The sequence below is a fragment of the Quercus lobata genome, chromosome 4 (assembly GCF_001633185.2).
Source record: "Quercus lobata isolate SW786 chromosome 4, ValleyOak3.0 Primary Assembly, whole genome shotgun sequence".
Taxonomy (NCBI): Eukaryota; Viridiplantae; Streptophyta; class Magnoliopsida; order Fagales; family Fagaceae; genus Quercus; species Quercus lobata.
The window spans coordinates 79,659,793-79,682,605 of NC_044907.1; the positions used below are offsets into that span (position 1 = coordinate 79,659,793).

Here is a 22,813-nt window from a genome sequence, read left to right on the forward strand (position 1 = left end):
GAAAATTATTTAATTGAATTGCTATTCAAACAAATGAAGCCATCACCAATTTCAAATCCAAACAATCACGTATAGGGTATAGCTACTTCACTCTTAAGTCTTTACAAACACAAAAGAGCCAAAAAGGCCATAACCTCGGACACTCTTATCATACAACTCAGCCAGGTTTCCCATGTTCCAAAGTTAGTGGACTAGTACTAGACTGAGAAAAAAAAATTAGGGACACAACCTTTACTAAAACTTTAAGGTGATTGGTATTTGGACGTGAGTAACGAATAAAAAAAATGGTCAGCTTATTTGAAAGTATTCATTGCCGTAATTGATTAAGTTATCAAGTTATGATAAAAGTTGTCATAAAAGTTATGAAAAAGATGGATACGACACTGTTTTCCTTGGTTTGGATTGCCACGTTGGTAGTTGTACTTTACTAAATCTTGCCGAGTCAGATGAGAACTACTACCTCTGGACCCACTTGCTGACACGGCAAGCCGGGGGTAGTGCACGTAAAGGATTTTTGGAATTTACAGGTTTCGTCAACTTTTTTTTTCTTTGCTGAAAGGTTTCGTCAACTTTATTATATGAATGAATCTGCAAAGTTTTATGTGATTGCAGTTGAGAACCAGAATTCAGACAGTTTGTGATCTAGAATCCAGGTGGGTCTTCTACTCTGTCTATAATCATTCTAACATGCTTAATTACAATTCTCTGATCTACGTTGTACTCACTTTCTCAGAATTTCAATGATCTTTTTGGTCTGTTTGGCAGCTAGGGAAAAATATGGTTGATATAGTAAAGAAAGTAACCAGCTTCTTGGTTGTCTGATCTTTCACTTCACTTCACTTGTGTGTGTTTATCGGTTTGTCTTTTGTAGATCAGAGCCATGATGATCTATGAGATTCCACATTTTCTTTGCTAACCTTCTACTTTTGTAGATCAAAACCAACAAACCCTCACTCAGTCTCTCAAAACAAAAATAATTTCCAATTTTTGCAAGTTTGGTATTTCATGTTTGTATGTCTTATTCTTATGTATCATCTGCTTATTGCTGTACATCCTAAATCATCATTTCGATTCTTTCTTTTATTACTAATAAAATTTAGCAAATTTTTAAAATAATTTAGAATTTTAGAAGTTTTGAACAAGATGAAACAAGAGTATTGTAGGTAACAAGATTTTTTTTTTTTTTCTTTTTTTAACAACTGTTGATATTGCTTGCTGTGGTTAGAACAGCTTCATTTTTATTATAGCCAATACTGACACCATTTTTATTAACAAGTCATGCCAAGCTTTGTGAAAAGAGTTTTGTGCCTAGACTTATATTAACAATAGCCTTTTGGTAAGCTTACTCAGATTTTTATTTTGAGTTGCGAATTCCATCTTTTACATTCTGAGACGTGGTCCTCATTTTCTCAGCAACCTGAGACAGGTTTGATCTCGAGAGGACAAGCAATATGTCTAGGTTTATTCTTAAAATCTTCCCATGCATCCTTTGTTTCATGAAATCTTTCCTTAGAAAACTATTTCTGGGGTCTCATTCTAGTAGTAGCCCTTCTGCTGGGAACAATGATTTAGTATACGAACCACCTCCGGAGTCACATCCAAGTGCTTCTTCATCTTATCCAATCGAAGTTGTAGTAGATCCAGTGACTGTCAAACCACAACATGTTCAGAGTTCATCCCAAAGGACTGGCCAAATTTCTCAGAATTCAAAAGAATCAGGTCCATTGCTACCTATATTCTCTTCTAAACAACCCACATTGTCTTGTACACCACTTCAATCTCCATCCAAACCATCTCCATCTTCCTCAAACATACCCGAATCTTCATTGATAAGCAGCTCAGTTACAGTCAAGCCACAACATGTTCAGAGTTCTTCCCAAAGCGTAGCTAATGAAGTTTCTCACAGTTCTAAAATTTCAAATCCAGGCCCACCTACAATTTCTTCTAGACCACTTCAATCTCCATCTAAACCATCTCCATCTTCCTCTAACATACCCCAATCTTCATTGACAAGCAGCTCAGTGACAGTCAAGCCACAACATGTTCAGAGTTCTTTCCAAAGCATAACTAATGAAGTTTCTCACAGTTCTAAAGTTTCAAGTCCAGTCCCACCTACAATTTCTTCTACACCACTTCAATCTCCATCTAAACCATCTGCATCATCCAATAACCTTTGGCTTTACCATCTATCTCAATTGCCACCTACATTTTCTTCCAACAGTTCAAATCCATTGCCACCTACATTTTCCTCTAGACAACCTGCAGATTCCTCAAACCTATCCCAATCTTCATCAAAACCACCTCCCTTGTCTTCTAGTCCATCTCCATCATCCCTTAAAACTCCAGTTGATTCTTCCATATCATATGCATATTTCCCCAAGACCACTGAACCCCCATCAGCTTCTTCTTCTCCAACTTCCTATAAACCACCTCAATCTTCACCTTCAGCGGTCCCATATTCATCCAAGCCACCTCCTTCTTCCTCTGGGCCACCTCTGTATTCCACTAAGCAAACACCAGTTTTTAAGCTAATTCTGCATACAGCTCCCAATAATGTAACAAATGAAGAAAGCAAGACAACTTATGTGTGTGAAAAGGGTGCACCCATATATGCTATTCCTGAGGATATCAAAGATCTAATCAAGGAAGACATTGCACCTCCAGTTCTGAAGCAGTCTTTATCTCCTTCAACTTATAAGGCTTATTTTGCTGCTCTGTTATATGCTGAGGATTACTACTTGGAGGTAAGTTAACTACTCCGTCTACAAAATTTTACTTGGTATATTATACCAATTTGTGTAATATCTTCTTTGAAATCTAGTTTTTGGAGAATTGCTTAGTAAATTTTTCCTAATTCATGATTATTTTGTTATCGAATGGCATACAAGCAAAATTATATAGGTACGTTTGGTAAGTCCTATTGGTGAGAGTATTTGTAGAGACAAACAACACGTTTGGAAGTTTGGAGGAAGAGGGGAGTAGGGGGTATGGGGAAAGAAAAGAGGGGAGGATAGGGTAGGGGAACCCTTCCTTTTGTTTGGATGTTTTAAACCTTAAAATGGGAAACTGAGGATAATTTGATAGTGTACCCTATTTTGCTCAATTTAATTAAGAAATAGATATAATTTGATAATTCTTTTTCTTAAAATAAGTGGAAACCCCTTCCCTCCAACTCCTCCAGTTTGGGGGAATTAAAATGAGAGGTTTAAAACCCTTCCCCCTCCCCTTAAAGAAAATCGAAATAAGGTTAAAAACACCCCTGATTCCTTCCACTCCATCGAAACACATTGGATATTTCAAAATGAAAATATGCTAAGCTGGTACAAAGTCATGGGCTGAGACCTGATCCTGCTTAGTATTTAGCACTACACTGCAGTATAAAAATAACTAGAGCTAAAGTGGGTTGGGTTTGGGTCAGGTTTAACTGATGTAGTTATAAACTATCTGATAAAATTTCGTGATACTATTTTACGAACTTCATTTCAAACAATATTGATAAACATTTATACATCAGTAATATAGAAAAAATTGAAAGAAATATGTTTGAAAAATACCGGGATGCAAATCAGTGGGGTTGAGAAGCTGAATTCTAAACATATCTCGTTTGATCTCTATAATTTGTGTGCATATTGCCTTCAATTCAAAACAATTTTTGTTATCTATGTGAATTTGTACCGTTTAACCTATCCCAAAAAAAAGAAAGAAGTAATACAGTTTTAGTTTTGGGTTGCAAATGAGTTCCTTTGCCTTGTTTGCTGTGGTTTAATGCCTCCTAAACTTTCAACACACACTCTGCAATAGAAAAGATTTCATGAAAAGCCAATTGGGAACTCTCTCTTACTAGAGACAAGGAGAAATGATGCAAGCATATTCATTATAAAAAAGAAATGATGCAAGCACCTTTGAAATTAGATTGAATTGAACTTTGAAGTGGACATCTCAACTATGCTAGGATAGCTGACCTGAGTCAATAACAGTATAATGTATTTCTGGTTTATAATGTAAATGGTAGTCTCACTCTGGTCATCCTCTTCTTTAATTGGGTTTTAGTTGAGTTGTGGGCGTTTCCCACATGCAGTGCTTTCCATGGTGTGTGTGAGAGTGAAGGGATCATACTCCTGTCAGTAAAAGAAAATCAAATTTTTTTCCTGAAGCACATATGAAGTTTATGCAGTAGCTCAATATATTGTGTGACTTTGTGGCTAAAACTGATTTAGTTGTGGATAGCATCAATTATACAGCATTCTGCTTCTTGGTTGGCAAAACTTTATATTCTGCTAATCAATGGAGAAATATGCCTTTAAATGCTGTAAGAAATTTCTTTTTACTATTTTCAAATAGGTCTCTGCATTTTCAGATAGGAATGGAAGTAAATTTAAATTGGTTGTGTTGATCATATATACACTTAGGATTTCATTTCAAATCTTTCATAATTTTTGACTGGAAGAAGGCCTATACTTGAAATTGGTTCAGTCAGATAAGTCCTGGACCTGTACAGAGGTGATCAGGGAATTTTTTTATGCATCTACTGAATCGATCTTCCAATTTGCTCCATGTTCTATTGAAATGATTTTGTTCTGTTTGTTATAGCATTCAAATGAGATACTTCTGTGCATTCACAAGATCAACTTCTAGATTATGATTAAAAAAAGTGAAATCATATTTTTCTATTGTTTTTAAGATGAATTTGTTGTTGATGATAAATTTTGTTTAGCAATTAAATTTTTATTTGCTCAGTTGGAAACACTAGTCTACTTGTTAAAGGGGTATCCAATTACAGGTGTATCAAATAATTACTTTCTTATTTTTCTCCCTCAACAATAATATTTGAACTGAGAGCATCATAAACAAATAAATATAAATTCTTTTTTGTTGATAATTTAATGGGAATTTAAACTCTAGATGTCTCCATTGGAAATATTAGGGGTGCCAACTAGTTCAGCTACAAGACTCATGGCATAAACAAATAAATAATAATAAAAAAATCATCTATTTTGATATAAAATGGATAGTAGCGGGTTCCTAGAATTAATAAGAATCTTTCTACTTTATTCCTAAAAATCCCGTTTAAATGAGTGTGAGTAGCAATGTAAATGAACCAAGTCATTATATTAAAACCTTTCATAGGAACAAAGCAACTATTCTAAAGTTTCTTAAATTTATCTTTGTTTTGGATCCCATTTCGGCACCTCTTTTACATTGTTATTTGCAAATATCCATCGTACATTTTAAATTATAAATATATTTTGGCTTCTTTGACAATCTCAAGTGGTATGTATAGTAACATGCTATGATTGTTGGAATACTCTATGCTTTTGCATTCTGGCTTGTAATAACTTTGGGCTTTTATTGGAACTAGAAATGGAGTGAGTTCCTAATGAAGAAAGTGACATTGAAGTTGGAGGAAGCAGCACTTCATAAAAAATCAAAGAAATCAAAACATTCTAAAGGAAGTGGTGAGGAGGAGGATAAAATCTTTGTAGAATTTGAGATTGATTCTATTCCTGGGAGGCGGCCTTTCCTTTTATCAAGGGACGTGGTCCGTGCACGACCTTCGGATAAAAAGGTTGAGCCATTTCAGGTAAGCTTACTCTTCAATTAACACATACTTGATCAAGTCATATAATTTTGCTTGTCATCGTCTTGAGTATATGTTTAGATAACTTGTTTTTCTTTGAGTTTAAACTGGTCAAGTATTATGGTATTTTGATACATCATTTTTTGAATCTTTCTTTACTAACCTGAAGTGCACCTGACTTTAACTCTTATATAGCTGGCCAATCCTCAACCTAGTGACACAGTTTGCTAATCTGACCATTTGATTAGTTTGGTCTTGCATAACTGATGAGTGAGCAGCCAAACCCCCCCACAAATCATCCTATAGTAATCTGGCATATCAGGAAAATCTGCTTGACCCGCTCCCCTATCCTTGTTGTATCCCAGGTTCACTTGAGAAATCCAGAGGAGGTTACAGGTTATTGAGCTTTTCTACTTTGCAGCAAGGATATTTGGTTACGTCGATGCAAAAATGTGCCCCTTGAAGAGCCAAAATTTATAACAAGGATGTGTCCTCAAGTGATATTGAATGGATAAGAAAATTATTGAGTAGTTTATAAATATTAGTTAAAATTATTGTGATTTGAGAGTGAGTTAGAGAAGAGAGAGAGAGAGGAAAAGCAGAAGCACTAAGGAATTAACATGGTTCAACCTAACAACCTATTTCTAGAAGGGAAAACCCTTGAGGGTGGCTACATCTTTACTGTTGAGATCCATATCATACAATGAGCCTATTGAGAGACTAGACCTAGGCTAACCATAGACTAATCTTTAAGTGTAGTGCAATACTACAAGTTGTAAAGGCATATTCAACCTGGACAAGTATCTTTAATATCCCCTCAAACTCAAGGTGAAATCTTGAATACAACTTGATTTATGATGTAGAATGGACCAGGCACAATGTGGAATGGAACAAAGGTTGAAGGAATGCATGAGACAGTCACTTCAAGAGGATGGCTGCTCTAATGACCAGAGGATGCCTACTTTGGTTGGAGGATGGATACATTGGTGGCCTGAAAACCTACGTCCACAATGGAAAACTCTTGAACAGCTATATCTAGTTAATTATATAAAGATGAAAGAGTCAATTCCAAAACGCCCAAAATCTCAGGGTGATTTTTCATACAAAGGAAAAAAGCCAGAAAAACAAAACCAAAAAAGAGACCTCATAATTTCAATTAATAGCATTATGCAGAATTGTATGCCCATTGTACTAATTGTATTTGAATTTATATATCCAGTCAGAGTGCTTATGAATATCTTTTTTTCATCTTATGATCATATCTACAACACTAATAGTCTAAATGGTAAGCAGGGTTTTATCCATCGTGTGGTGAAAAGCAGGCGTGTATTAGTTGAATTTGGAGATGATTTTCATTCACAGCATCATCCAAATCGCAAATATGACATCAGCTTCTCATTTAACAGAGTTTGTCTAAAAAGGGCTCATCAAGCAATTCAAGCTGCATTAGATCCTTCATCACACAACTTCCTTTTTCCTGAATGCGTCCCTCGGAAGAATATTCTTAACCCACCAGCTCTGCTTGAAACCTATGATGGACTTAATACAAATGAATTCGATGCAGTGCGTCGGATCCTAAGCTTTCAGGGCTCACCACCTTATCTTCTTGGGGGCCCGCTTATTGGCACTGATGCGCAAAGGTATTTACCTGAAGAAAAAGTATCAACAAGAACAGGAGTGGTTGTTTGTAAGGCAGTAATTGAAATTTATAAAACCTCTAAAGAGAACAGAATTCTTATATGTGCACCTATAAACCGCACATGTGATATGCTAATGAGAAGTTTGAGGGAGGTGATTCGAGAGTCAGATATGTTTCGGGCCAATGCTGCATTTCGAGAGATAGATGGGGTACCCATTGACATTCTGCGCTCATGTCCTATAAAAGATGAATGTTTTGCATGTCCTCCACTCCAAAAACTTCAGAAATTCAGGATAATTCTGTCAACTTTTGTGAGTAGCTTTCGACTACACAATCAAGGTATAGCTGCCGGACATTTTAGTCATATTTTTCTAGTGGATGCCTCATCAACCACAGAGCCGGAAGCAACAATAGCTTTGGCCAATTTTGCTAATGAGAATACATCTGTTATTGTTACTGGTAAACCTGGAAACTGTTCACGTTGGGTCCGCTCTGACATGGCAAGGAAATATGGATTGAGGAAGTCATATTTTGAGAGACTTTGTGAAGTCGGGCCATATCAAATCCTCAATCCAATGTTCATCACAGAGCTGGTTGGCTTTGAGCAATAGTCAAAGGGCATCTATGAATACTAAATAGCTCTGAGTCATTCTATTGAATTTCATGTTTTCAACTGTTCTTTCGTGTACAGCAATATGCAGTATGCACTTGTATAAATGTTGCCACCTTAGTATCTACCTGTGTGTGTGTGTGCTTTTCTTGCTTTGTCATCTGAGTTTTGTGTGTGTGTGTGTGTTTGCAAAGACCTTCTATGTAAAAATTTAATTTTATTTCCTTCTCTCTTTCTATCTATTGTAAATGACATGTTTAGTTTTATCTCTTGATTCCAGGGACTAATACTTTCCTTTCTATCTATACTTCATTCATGTTCTCATGGTATTGGTTTTTTTTTTAGTTCATTATGTGAATCATGAAGCAAAAGCAATAGCTCTAATGAATTTCAGGTGATATTATGTTTGACTATCGAATTTCGTTTAGATTCCAGGTAATGCCGGGTATGAAATTGTTTTTATACCCCATCCAAAAAAAAAAAAAAAAACAGTTGAATGAAATCTCAGCCCCTTTATATACCATGTGATGTAGCCACGAAGGCCCATTTAAATGCCTAATTAGCCCAACTTGGAGTTCAAATAGAGATGGCCCAAATTTTGAGGAAAAGAAACTCTACGCGCCTCTCAAATCTGGACCGCAGCCTATCTTTTGGTACATGAGTAGCCAAATAGCCCCCAATATGCATTGGTTAGAACATACATATTTCTACACTCAGAAATCCCATGGTAGAAAAACCTATTGCTACCCAAACACTATATGCTACAGCCTTCACATCTCTCCCTTTTTTCCCCTTTATCAATATCAATTATCAAGAGTTCTTGCTACTAAGTTAACAGGTTATAATTGATGTATAATAAAAATGATGTCAGTCTTGGACCTCGTGATTCCATGTGAAAGTAATGTTTCATTAATCACAATTTTCCTTCTTTAAAATTGTGAAAAAATTTGTAAAATTGTTCTAATTATACCATTGTAGTTGAACAAAATGGACATAGAAAAATAAAGGTAATTTTTTTGTTAAATAATTTGTCAATTCATTTCTGAAAAAATCAATTTCTATATAATTGACTAGTGGCATTTATTACCACATATAACATAAGAAGGGTGGTGGTTTCCTACCAATCATCCATGTCTTAAGATAAGGTTTTAGGTTGTTACTACTCTTCACATGGTGTAATTGTCAAATCACACAAAAAAGTTACCAAACTAATAACATACAACATAATTTTCACCTGCATGTTATTAATTTTAAAATTACAAGTGACTTTATGCCAATTATTATTATAGATATTATTGTTCTTATTTCACCACCTCAATTTTAGTCTCGATATTATTATCGAGCCATTGATATTGCATCTAGAGTGGTGTTAATTATATTTATTTTTATGGTATAAACACATCTAATATCAAAGTTGAGCAATCTTGTGGATCCTAATACTAGCCAGAACGTAGAACCCAATTGAGTCATTTGTTAATTTGATAGGTTGACCAACCAATTACGTGGTGGAAAGTGCATGTAAGAGTGAAGCTCTAATCCAATGTTTTAGCATACTAGACTAGATACATAAGTGACATGTGATTTTTTTTTTTTTTTTGGATACATATTTTGTCCATGTCACATCCACACAAACCAAATCTATATGTAAGTGATTGAGGGATTCCTCTTATGATTTTTTTTTTTTTTTTTTTTTTTTTTTTTTTTTGCCCTCATTGGAGAGGAGTTCAATATTTTGCCAGTTAATGTTATAATAAAGAAGAGCAGCGACATAAATGTAGATGGCGATGGAAGACAAAGGGGAACAAAAACATATACTCCAATCTATCTTCTCATGTTGATAGGGTTGCAGAAGACAGCATTGCAATGAAGCTGTTGTAGCTTAATTAGATGTTGTAAAAGGTTGGCAAAATTAATTGGGTTAACTTGGTTTTATTGGACTCATTGGTTGTCCTTATTAATTCTTTGGCTCCCTTATTTAAAATCTCATTGATTGTTCCAACAGCTGCCAACAGTTTCTCCAAGCTATCATTTCATGTTGGTTTCTTGGGTTCCCTACCCAGCAAAACATGCTCAAAAAACGAAACCACTTTGTTCAACCAACCATATTGTCAAGATTTGGTCATGCGTGCTTTGTGAAAAGGAATGTCAAGCCACAAGCAGGATCATTTTGGTGTGCAAAATGTGAAACAAAAACAAATCTTTCTATCCCAAGGTTAGAGAGACACTCACATTAACTACATACTCTCCAAATATTTATAATATATTCATCTCACTATAACTACTATATATACAATTGCAAATTACTTTAGATGCAGGATTCAAATTGAAGTTTTTATGCAACTGACAAAACAACTTTTGTGATATTTGATTGAAATGTCGAGAAAATCCTAAATAAAACTACAAGAGATCTTGTAAAAAAAAAAAAAAAAAAAAAAAAAAAAAAAAAAAAAAAAACCTGATTTGAAAAAAAAAAAAAAAAAAACTGAGGTGCTACTTATTTAAATATTGTAAAACTATTGATATTGGAAAAGGAATCCCACATGATTTGAAAAAAAAAATTAGGAAAAAAAATGGTTTTTCCTACTTCATTTGAATGAATTCAATCTAAATGATGGTTTTGAAAATTACATAGTTGTTAAGATTTAATTTTTATGCACCTAAAAATGAAAAAAAGGTATGGAAGAAAATATATATATATATATATATACACACACACACACAATCCAATATGCTATATTAATTCTTCTTGCTACACTATTCCAAAATCAACCAAAAAAAAAAAACATTTACAAAAAACTGTCACATCATTGAAATTTAATATGAATGCAAAAATACCTACAAAAAATCTTAGCAACAAAGTCCAAATTTTGTAGGATTCAATCAAGAATTTCCTAGTGCCAATTCATTAGTGATTAACACAAATTATGCAACAAAAGGAAAAAGTGATAAAAACTAAAAAATTGAACAAATATGGATAGACTAAACTGCAAACATTGAAGATGAAGAAATCGATGATGATAACAAACATCATCATACCGCAATAACAAAGCATTGAAGAAAAAAAATGATTTCGTAATGAAGCTTTTTATTACATTACATAATAAAAATCAATAATATAGAATGAATTAATAAGCTTTTATCAACTTTTATTATACAATATTACTCCAAAGTTGTTTTAATTATTACTTATTTCTTGAACAAAATATTTTAATAGATATGTGTGTGCAATTTATAATTGTTACTTTTTATGATGAACTCATTACTAACAAAGTTTTATAATAAATATGCTATAATATATGTATAACATTTTCTAGAAAAGAAAATTACAATATTATCCATACATTGCACAGACAATTTACTAGTAAAAGTTGTGGAAATGATGGGTATGATACACTTTTCCTTGGTTTGGATTGCCACTAGTGGCACTTTACACCCTTGGTATGATGGTCTTATGCTTGTGGAGTGTGAGGGGCAAGGGTCAGGGTTCAAGTTTCTAAGAGAGAGTTTCACACGTATAAACACTTAAATTATGCTAAAGTAAATTTTCTATCTTGTAAAAAAAAAAAAAAAAAAAAAAAAAAAAAAAATCTTGCCATGTCAGATGAGACCTACTACCTCTAAACCCACTTGCTGACTTGGCAGGCCGGGGGTGGTGCACGTAAAAGATTTTTGGAATTTACAGCTTTCGTCAACTTTATTACATGAATCTGCAAAGTCTTGTGATTAATTGCAGTTGAGAACCAGAATTCAGACAGTTTGTGGTCTAGAATCCAGGTCGGTCTTCTACTCTGTCTATAATCATTCTAACATGCTTAAGTAAAATTCTTTGATCTAGGTTGTACTCACTTTCTAAGATTTTCATTGATCTTTTTGGTCTGTTTGGTAGGTAGGGAAAAATATGGTTGATATAGTAAAGAAAGAAACCAGCCTCTTGGTTGTCTGATCTTTCACTTCACTTGTGTGTGTTTATTGGGTTGTCTTTTGTAGATCAGAACCATGATGATCTATGAGTTTCCACATTTTCTTTGCTACCTTTCTACTTTTGTAGATCAAAAGTTCAAAACCAACAAACCCTTACTCAGTCTCTCAAAACAAAAATAATTTCCAATTTTTGCATGTTTGGTATATCATGTTTGTATGTCTTATTCTTATGTACCATCTGCTTAGTGCACATCTTAAATCATCATTTCGATTCTTTCTTTTATTACTAATAAAATTTAGCAAATTTTTAAAATAATTTAGAATTTTAAAAGTTTTGAACAAGATGAAACAAGAGTAATGTAGGTATACAAGATTTTTTATTTATTTTTTAAACAACATGTTGTTATTGCTTGCTGTGGTTAGAACTTCATTTTTATTATATCCAATACTGACACCATTTTTATTAACAAGTCATGCCAAGCTTTGTGAAAAGAGTTTTTTATTTTGAGTTGCGAATTCCATCTTTTACATTCTGAGACGTGGTCCTCATTTTCTCAGCAAACTGCGACAGGTTTGATCTCGAGAGGACAAGCAATATGTCTTGGTTTATTCTTAAAATCTTCCCATGCGTCCTTTGTTTCTCGAAATCTTTCCTTAGAAAACTTTTTCTGGGGTCTGGTTCTAGTAGTAGCCCTTCTGGCGGGAACAATGATTTAGTATACGAACATCCTCCGGAGTCACATCCAAGTGCTTCTTCATCTTATCCAATCGAAGTTGTAGTAGATTCAGTGACTGTCAAACCACAACATGAACAGTCAGAACAGAGTTCATCCCAAAGGACTGACCAAGTTTCTCAGAATTCAAAAGAATCAGGTCCATTGCTACCTATATTCTCTTCTAAACAACTTACATTGTCTTGTACACCACTTCAATCTCCATCCAAACCATCTCCATCTTCCTCAAACATACCCGAATCTTCACAGATAAGCAGCTCAGTGGCAGTCAAGCCACAACATGTTCAGAGTTCTTCCCAAAGCATAAATAATGAAGTTTCACACAGTTCTAAAGTTTCAAGTCCAGTCCCACCTACAATTTCTTCTAGACCACTTCAATCTCCATCTAAACCATCTGCATCTTCCTCTAACCTTTGGCTTTACCATCAATCTCAATTGCCACCTACATTTTCTTCTAACAGTTCAAATCCATTGCCACCTACATTTTTCTCTCGACAACCTGCAGATTCCTCAAACCTATCCCAATCTTCATCAAAACCACCTCCCTTGTCTTCTAGTCCATCTCCATCATCCCTTAAAACTCCAGTTGATTCTTCCATATCATATGCATATTTCCCCAAGACCACTGAACCCCCATCAGCTTCTTCTTCTCCAACTTCCTATAAACCACCTCAATCTTCACCTTCAGTGGTCCCATATTCATCCAAGCCACCTCCTTCCTCTGGGCCACCTCTGTATTCCACTAAGAAATCACCAGTTTTTAAGCTAATTCTGCATACAGCTCCCAATAATAACAAATGAAGAAAGCAAGACGACTTATGTGTGTGAAAAGGGTGCACCCATATATGCTATTCCTGAGGATATCAAAGGTCTCATCGAGAGAGACATTGCACCTCAAGTTCTGAAGCAGTCTATCTCCTTCAACTTATAAGGCTTATTTTACAGCTCTGTTATATGCTGAGGATTACTACTTGGAGGTAAGTTAACTACTCTGTCAATAAAATTTTACTTGGTACATTATACCAATTTGTGTACCATCTTCTTTGAAATCTAGTTTTTTGTGAATTGCTTAGTAAATTTTTCCTAATTCATGATTATTTTGTTATCGAATGGCATACAGGCAAAATTATATAGGTACGTTTGGTTTGTCCTATTGGTGAGAGTATTTGTAGAGACAAACAACACATTTAGAAGTTTGGAGGAAGAGGGGAGTAGGGGGTATTGGGAAAGAAAAGAGAGGGGAGGATAGGGTAGGAGAACCCTTCCTTTTGTTTGGATGTTTTAATACTTAAAATGGAAAACAGAGGATAATTTGATAGGGTACCCTATTTTGTTCAATTTAATTAAGAAATAGATATAATTTGATAATTCTTTTCTTAAAGTAAGTGGAAACCCCTTCCCTCCAACTCCCCCAGTCTGGGGGAATTAAAAATGAGAGGTTTAAACCCCTTCCCCTCCCCTTAAAGAAAATCGAAACAAGGTTAAAAACACCCCTGATTCCTTCCACTCCATCCAAACACATTGGATATTTCAAAATGAAAATATGCTAAGCTGGTACAAAGTCATGGGCTGAGACCTGATCCTGTTTAGTATTTAGTACTACACTACAGTATAAAAATAACTGATGTAGTTATGAACTATCTGATAAAATTTTGTGATCCTATTTTACTATCTTCATTTCAATCAATATTGATAAACATATATATACGTCAGTAATATAGAAAAAAATTGAAAGAAATATATTTGAAAAATACCGGGATGCAAATCAGTGGGGTAGAGATGCTGAATTCTAAACATATCTCTGTTTGATCTCTATAATTTGTGTGCATATTGCCTTAAATTCAAAAGAATTTTTGTTACCTACGTGAATTTGTACTTTTGAATAATGTCATCATCAAGAAACAAAATCATATCTTTGTAATAAAAATCCATAATGAATTGTTGAATTCAGTTGAACAAAAGAACAATCGCATGGTAGGTAAAAATCAAACAAGTTTCTTCTTGTTCATTGTCTTAAATTTCCTTTTCTTACAAGCACACCTTGATTCTCCTGCTTCATACCTACCAAGAATTCCATACTCCTTTTAACCCAGGATCCCAACCCTCCTCTGGTCTTTGATCCTTTTTAACATCAAGTGTTTACTAAAACATTCGAGTTGGGTTTTCCATATGCATATAACATTACAATTATTCACAAGTTCCCAGGATGTTGGATGGTGAAGGACTTAATTTAGAATTGATTAATGATTCTTGGGCAACACAATTGTATGGCGCGTCTAGCAAGTGACTTATTCATTGAAGGAACAAGGAAAATAAATACTAATAAAAACATTGTTAACTACATTGGAGATAAAACTCACTATAATTTAAACACCAAGTAGAATTCAGCAAAAGAAAAAAGAAAGCTCTAAGTAGAAAATTCTATTATCTACTCATTCGCTTGCCTAGCATGAAAAATTGTGTTTATCTACTCATTCGCTTGCCTAGCATGAAAAATTGTGTTAAAACCAACAAAATACAAGCAATTTTGTATTCATAACATTGGAATTTTTTTTTTAATTAAAAGGGGGGGGAACAAAGGCAAACAATTTACACAAGGTAAGTGCCAATATTCCATTCTCAAAGGTACATGTAATTACTCAATTCAATGACAAGAACAAGTGTAAGACACTAGAACAGAAATTAACATGTACATGATGATCTGTTCATGATATCTGAATCTTTTTTTTTAAAGAGCAACAACCACCATTTGAAGGTGCTTGGTATTCCGGTTTCTGTTTTAAAAATGTTTCTCTTCACCAAAGTAGATCCTTCTTCCAAGAGACTAGGAACCTCCATTATCTGTAATATAATCTCAAATGTTTAGCCAAAAAAAATAATAAGGTAATATAATCTCAAACTCATTAAACGTGAGAACAGTAAATGAACTACAAAGGTAAATAATTACAGCTTTTCACTCATTCAAGTTGCATGAAAATCATACTTTGGTCAATGTATGTTTGCTAACCAGTCAACTAAATAATTCAAATCCAAAAACATTGATGCTACGCAATAATGAGAATCATATTTTGTTTTTTGTTTCACAAACAACATAGTTTTTCTTGGATAAACTTTTCTTTGTTCCTATCATCGGATAAACCCCCTTTCTCTGCCTGACCCTTCCCCTCATAGTAAGGGGGAATATGCCATTCCAACTAAAGGCTACCAAGTCAAACTGCTATAGCTTTTCTTTTAAAAATATATAGAGCTTTGGGGCTATTGTTTGCTGGCTGGTAGCATTACAACCATAGTTCTCTCTCTCTTTCTCTCATCATAGCTTGAAATAGATCTAACATAAAACCCACAATACACTTCACAAAAAAAAAAATATATATATATATATAGTGATTATATTGATAAACTGACTGCCTTTGACGGCATGAGTATTACCTTTAATGCAAGTTCTTCAAAGCATTGCTCCACATTTTCCCTAGTTTTAGCACTACATTCAAGAAACAAACATCCAAGCTCTTTAGCTAGTGCAATTCCCTCCTCTCTACTTACAACCCTTTCACAATCCTGGGATCACACATAAATTAAATGTTATAACTGAAGTAATAGATTGAGAGCTTTCTACTAGAAAATTTAGTTTATGACATATCATCAATTGTTCTTTTCAACAAGAATAACAACATATTTGATAATCATTAGGAATTTTATTTTGGAAAAAAAAAAGACTGTTAAGAAACAAGTCATATAGGAAAATGATGAAGCTACGACTTCTACCAGAAGGAAAAAGGAGCCAAAGGAAAAATGAGTGAAAAGGAAAAACAGCACTAAATCGATATGCATACTCACTCTCTCAGAGATAAAACCTGCAACTTACCACGTACTTTTACAGTACGCTAAGAACTGAAGTTCACTCTAGCCTTGGATTTAGACATGATAATCATAGCATGTTAATATGACAATTCATTTTTAGGCAATTAAAGTACACACAGTGCAATGTGAATCCTCATATTGGCTTTGCTCTTTAGTACGCTAATTGTACATGTAATAACTAGGAATTACAAGGCGGTCTCAACTCATTAGCAATAACACGGTGCATCATAGACAATGTTATCTCAAGGATAGAGGTCGAGAATAAATATAGACTAGTCAGTGACTTAGCTATATTGAATGTATTAAATGAAAGGATTACAACTATAAACTTAGATTTTCAATACAATGTAGCAAATAATCAGCTCTACACTTTGCTAGCAAAATTTTGTTTTCCTACAAGTACTAAGCATTTGGAGAAAACTTGGAAAGAGTATGACTGTTAAATTACAAATTGTCCCAATTTTCAAGCTATCAAGATATGGCAAATTAATCATTTAACCACATGCTTCTAATCCCCCCCCCCCCCCCCCTTTCCCTCATTTGTGAGCTCAAACTCCATTTTAATAGGTGAGGCCCAACAAGTGAGATTTTAAATGGAAGGTAACATGGAAGAGACAGAAATCAAACTCAAGACCACCTACTCTGATACCATGTTAAAGTACAGATTGCTCCAAAAGTTTAATCTTCTTTGGCAGACTATCTCAAAAATGCAGATCATACCAGTCAAATGCGTCAGACTTTTTGTTCTATCTTTTTTCTCACAGATTTGCTTACAGAAATTTAGAAAGAGCATGAAGCTAAGTTTCTGTCAACTTATAGCAAAATGTAAAAGATATGGAGAACGTAAAACTTACAATATCAACTTTATTTCCAACAAGCATCTTGACACAGTGCTGATTAGTCGAGTAGAGTTCTACTTCTTTAGCCCATACATCAGATAAGTTTGCAAAGGTGTCCCTCCGAGTAACATCATATACTAAAAACACAAGAGGGGTGGGCCTCATGGTGGATCCTATGTGTGGGACCCACTCCCTCATGTGAGAGGAGAAAATTTTGCTCTAGGAATACATAATAACTACCTATTTGAAAGATAATGACGGTTTGAGGATTTTGTGAATATTTTTTATGGCTTGAACTTTGAAGATCAAATATTGATGGAAAAATTTTGAAGATCAAGTGCTGGATAAAGTCAAAGTAACATGATGAACTATAAAAAGTATGATTCCTTCCCTTTTTGCTAATAATTCTGTTTATATTGTAAAAGGGGTTGTCTAATGCAGATCATGGTTCCAGAGGAGATCTATACAACATGGTGACTCTACTTAGTTAAATATCAATTTTCCTTTAAACTATATAGCCATTGATGTAGATATGACAATTGTTGAGGATTTTCTTTTCAATTTTTTTTTATTGGTAATAATTTGTTTATAATTTTTATGGCAGCTCAGTTTCACTTTTTATAGTATCTATACCTTAACCACATTAGTCAGAGCCCTGTGATCAGTTTCCACTCCTTTGATTAGTATACTTTGATTATTGTCCTGATTAGTATGCTCTGTGGTGTTCAGTTGCCACATTCTGTGGAACCTCTGTATTAACCACATCAGAACACTGGATTTGATAATCAAGTAGAACACTAAGGAGTTTGTTCTCAAAAGTCCTTAAAGAATTTTATTTACCATAAGTTTCCTTGTGGACGTCTAAGCCTGAAGTTGGTGTTTTAAGTCCTGATAGGTCTTTGGTAAATAGTTCTTTCTATTAGAAACTATCATGGCAAGTTCATCCTTAGAAGTAACTAATACCACTAAATCTGTTTTTGATCTTTCTTTACGAAAATCCACTGCAAATAGGCTAGATTACTTGTATGAAATTTCCCATGTACCTGAAGATAGTAAAATACCAATTACTGATTTTCCTATTGTAAATCCTTATACTGTGTTTGATAAACCCCAAGTCTCTTTCAAAAAATCCATAAAAAAATTGTTAGGTCCCACTCAATCTTCTACTGTAAAAGAGTATGTTCAAGCCTCTAAGTTTGACCAGTATAATATTCCAGCAAGAGAAACAGAAAATTTCATCACCCTTGCTCTCCCCAGAGAATTTGTGATCCCATGGCAAAAACAAGGTTATACACACCTTCATTTTGGCGCAATAAGATTGGCTTTGACTTTCCATGGAAGAAAGGGACCCCCTGTAGTCTCAAGAATCTCACTTCTTGATTCCAGATTTCTGGAATATCAAAATGCTGTCATAGGAACGGTTCAAACCACTCTAAATGCGGGAACAATCTTTGTTACTCTCTTTCCAAACTTCAATATGTCTTTAAAAGACCCCCATCTTTGTGATGCTCTTAAAGTTCAAGTCCAAATTACAGGAGCCTCTCAAGTGCAGGATACGTTTGCTGCCACACTTCACTATCAGTTGGCCTATCGGCTGCAGAATCATGCTTTTGATATGGCGGTTCCGAATATAGCCCAATCTAATGATGCATTGTTGATCCAGGTTGATCCAGGAATGACACCCATGTGCACGTTTGTCCCAAGACAACTTACCAAAGATCAGATGGCTTCTCTTTTCCCAGAATCGTGGATTACAAAATATGAGATGCTTCATCAGGCAACCAAACCGATCCAGTCAAAAGACCCTCTCTTCATAAGAAAAGCAAATGGTGAAGTAGAGACGAAATTTCTGACAGAACAATCAGAAAAGAAGGATGTAACGGTCTTCCCAACCCAAATTGCTATGCTTCAACCAGTGTCTTATGTTAAAGAAGATGGTCTCCAGATCAAAGCATTTCGGGAAGATGGAAAGCCTTGCTATGAAGGGAAATCACCCACTGGACACATATGGTGGGATATTTGTGATTGTGCTGATTGTCAAGAAGAAGAAATTTTTGAAGAAGATTATCCCAGGAGAAAGAAAAAATCTTCTCAGCAAAAGCTTAAAGAAAGGTATGAAGCAGGAGACCCAGAAGTTGACCTTCTAGGAGAACCCTCGGGAAAATTTGACTACTATGTTCTTTATCCCAGAACCAGAAGACAAAAATCTCTCTTTCCCTCTCCAAGTAAACAAAATCATGATCAGGACCAGAAATCTCCATTAATCCCATATTACCAAAAAGTCCTTTCCCAAAACCCAAAATACCAATCTCCCCCTACCGTCCTTTCCCAAAACCAAGAACTGTCTCCTTGTTATATGTTTGACCAAGCTTCACCTTCCTACTCCCAGAACTTTCCTCCACTAGAAAGTTTTGACCACCCCCAAGCCAATACCAAACATGTCTGGAAGATTAAAAATCCTGTTGGAACTAATCCAGATGGCACCAAAAAACAGGTCTCTTCAGCAGAAGCAGCTTTGAACTGGCAGGCGGAGAATGCTGTAGCACAAAACAAGGTTCTTTCAAGAATTCTAGATAATCAGCAAAGGATGGCTGAAGCAGTTACTCATACCTTCTCATCCTCTAATTCTCTTATTGAAGATTTGAAGAAGAAAATCAAGGAAGTAGAACAAGAATTGGCAGTCATAGCCTCCACAGTGAAAGACTTGTCTGTTTCCTTTCCACTCATTGGACAAAAGGAAAAAGAGAAAAAACAGTTGCTGGCACAACTCCAATCTATGGAGAACTCACAGAAAGAAGCCACCCAAACTCTCCCAATGCAGGTCCATACATCCTACCAACCTCGGCAATTATTATATAAAGACCTAGCTTTGCCCCTGACCTCATCATTTTTACCAGCCTCCCCTTTTCAAAATCCACAACCTTTAGCCATGACATATCCTAATCCTTTTAGAACAAGTGGAATCTTCCCAAGCATCACAAATACCGCACCATTTCAACTAGACCAACAATCCAGCCCTCAAAATAATCTTTCTAGGAAAACAGATAAAGAACAGATAAACCAATCTCCAGATCCAATTGTTGGTGCTTCTTCTAGACCTCCAGATATGAATATGTTGGCTGTAGACCCTGATCCCCCAAATCCAATTTCTTCATTCCTGAGAACTCTTACTCTTAATGATCCAAGAGAACCTTTGGTGCTTCCAATAATTGAAGATGCTGACCTAGACCTATCTGACCTTGGCCTGGAAAAGGTGTTCATGATGGAAGAGGAACCAAAAGAGGAAGAAGATGATGTTCTTCGTCCTAAGAAACCTCCATCCCCTCCACCGATTTTTCCTCCACCTCCTTTTATTCCAGAATATCAAACAAGGTTGGCCTACTCTCCGACTATAGATTCAAAACACTTGTTCACTTTGGATAATACTCCTCCGTCCAAATGGCATGATGAGATCTTCAGCATGTATTCTTGGTGTATTGCTGAGCTTCAAGCTCCAAATGCTCCAGACCATTGGTAAATTCGTAGCAAGGATTACGGGAAGATTAAGAGAATGGTGGATCAATCTTGGAGAATATAGACAAAGGCAGGCAGCCCAATGCAAAACGTTGGAAGATTTTTTCACCATTGTTCATAACGAATTTCTGGGCTCAGTGACTCATTATACAGAAGTAGCTCGAGAAGAATTCCTCTTGATGAAATGTTGCTCATTTGAAAGGAAAGATTTGGAGAAACATTTTGACAGAATGTCAAGGAGATACTACTCTTTTAATGGTATGGATGATGTTAATGCCAAGCATACTTTTCTCAACTCCCTTCCAGAACCATTAGGAGATGAAACTCTCCGTATGATGAATCTTCAAAAAATAACGTTGCAACAATCCTCCTTGGGAGAAATCTACCAGCATGTGCTGATTGCCTTAGAAAAGCTCTGCAACCAAAGAAAATTCCTTTCCGAAATTGACAAAGTCCATAGCAAGCTAAAAGACAATTGCAGAAGGAAAGACTTGCAAATCAAGTGCTATGAGAAAAATTGTGCTTGTCCACAGAAAAAGAGAAATCATTTCAAGAAATATTTTAGAAAGAAGAGATATTATGCAGGAAAAAAGAAAAACTCTTTTGGGAAGAAGAAATGGAAGTTTCTCAGAAGGAAGCAGTTTAAAGGAAAGACCTCAAAAGTCTGCTTTGTATGCAGAAAAACCAGGACATTTTGCAAAAAATTGCCCGAAAAAGGAAAAAGCAGCAAAGCTTCTTGAACAAGCTCAAATCCATGCAGAAGATATTCCTTTCTCTGATGTAGAGTCACTCTTTTCATTGGATGATGATTACTCCCCTCAGGCCTTGGCAGTTCTAGCCTATTCCACTTCAGAAGAAGACTCAGAGCCAGACAGTGAATATGATTCAGAACAAGAAATCCAAGCCATTTTCACATCCCAGCCAATTATAGCTCCCTTGACTAACCCAACACCCATAGCTCAAGTACACCTTCTCCTTGATACCTACTCTAGACCTATTCCGGTGATAGCTTTATTTGACACAGGAGCAACAGCAACAATCCTTCATCCCAAAATTCTGCCTGAAGAATGTTGGCTACCCCATCACCAAATGTTTAGAGCAGCAAATGGAGAAACATTTCTCATAACCTTAAAAAGTAAGCCTATCCTCATCAGAATCTTTCCAACCCTGACCATCAAACACCAAGTTCTTGGATCCCCCCTTACAGGCAGAGATCTTCTCATAGGATTTGATCTTCTTCACCAGATACCAAGTCTCAGATGGTCTTCAAAGGGACTCATGCATAAGCAACACCTTCTCACTTGGACCCAAGTACCCCATTTATTCACAGTTGACCCCTTTGATTCTCTAAAATTCCAGATTATCAAAGACTGTTGTGCAAACAGTCATTCCGAATTTCTCCTTAAAAATCCAAACCCCTTGTGGAAAAATCCAAAATTCTTCATATATCTCCCATTCAAGAAAAATGAAGATGTCAACCCCACCAGAGCCAGCCACAGAGGAATGAATCCAAAACACTTAGCTTTGGCCACCCAAGAACTATCCACTCTCCTATCTGAAGGCCTCATTGAACCTACAACTTCTCCTTGGGCATGTGAAGCCTTTTATGTCAATAAGCATGCTGAGCAAGTTCGTGGTAAACTCAGATTGGTAATTAATTACCAGGATCTCAATCACTTTCTTGCAGATGATAAATTTCCTTTGCCAAACAAGAGTGCCATTTTTCAGCATCTTTCAAATGCAAAAGTGTTTTCAAAGTTTGATCTCAAAGCAGGATTTTGGCAATTAGGCATTCATCCAGAAGAAAGATACAAGACGGCTTTTTGCATTCCAGATCACCACTATCAATGGACTGTGATGCCTTTTGGTCTTAAAAATGCTCCCTCTCAATTCCAAAAAGCAATGGTAATGTTATTCCAGCCACTCTTGACCAATGCACTAATTTATGTGGATGATATTCTTTTGTTCTCAAAAGATGAAGAATCCCATGCCAAGTTGCTCGCTGAATTTTACAGTTTAGTAAAATCTCAAGGAATAATGCTTTCAGAAAAGAAAATGGTCATAGGGCAGTCTTCTATAGACTTTTTGGGAGTAAACATTTCAGATGGAAAATATACT

The 22,813-nt window shown here is 35.4% G+C and overlaps 2 protein-coding genes and 1 pseudogene across 3 annotated transcripts; 2 read left to right on the top strand and 1 right to left on the bottom strand.

The window, feature by feature from the left end:
• Positions 1-620: 620 nt before the first annotated feature.
• On the top strand, positions 621-8,085 carry LOC115987453. Of its 2 annotated transcripts, XM_031110995.1 has the most exons (4): positions 621-653; positions 1,414-2,744; positions 5,360-5,581; positions 6,872-8,085. In XM_031110995.1, the coding sequence occupies exons 2-4, from the start codon at positions 1,452-1,454 to the stop codon at positions 7,826-7,828; spliced, it is 2,472 nt and encodes an 823-aa protein (XP_030966855.1). In that variant the 5' UTR covers positions 621-653; positions 1,414-1,451; the 3' UTR covers positions 7,829-8,085. The 2 variants fall into 2 exon arrangements, with proteins under 2 accessions (XP_030966855.1, XP_030966856.1); XM_031110996.1 differs by lacking the exon at positions 621-653 and having other exon boundaries at positions 1,289-2,744.
• A 4,259-nt stretch (positions 8,086-12,344) lies between these two features.
• On the top strand, positions 12,345-13,283 carry LOC115985885 (putative protein TPRXL). Its single transcript, XM_031108778.1, has one exon. The coding sequence runs from the start codon at positions 12,345-12,347 to the stop codon at positions 13,281-13,283; it is 939 nt and encodes a 312-aa protein (XP_030964638.1).
• A 1,904-nt stretch (positions 13,284-15,187) lies between these two features.
• On the bottom strand, positions 15,188-17,347 carry LOC115985886 (annotated as a pseudogene).
• Positions 17,348-22,813: the final 5,466 nt, after the last annotated feature.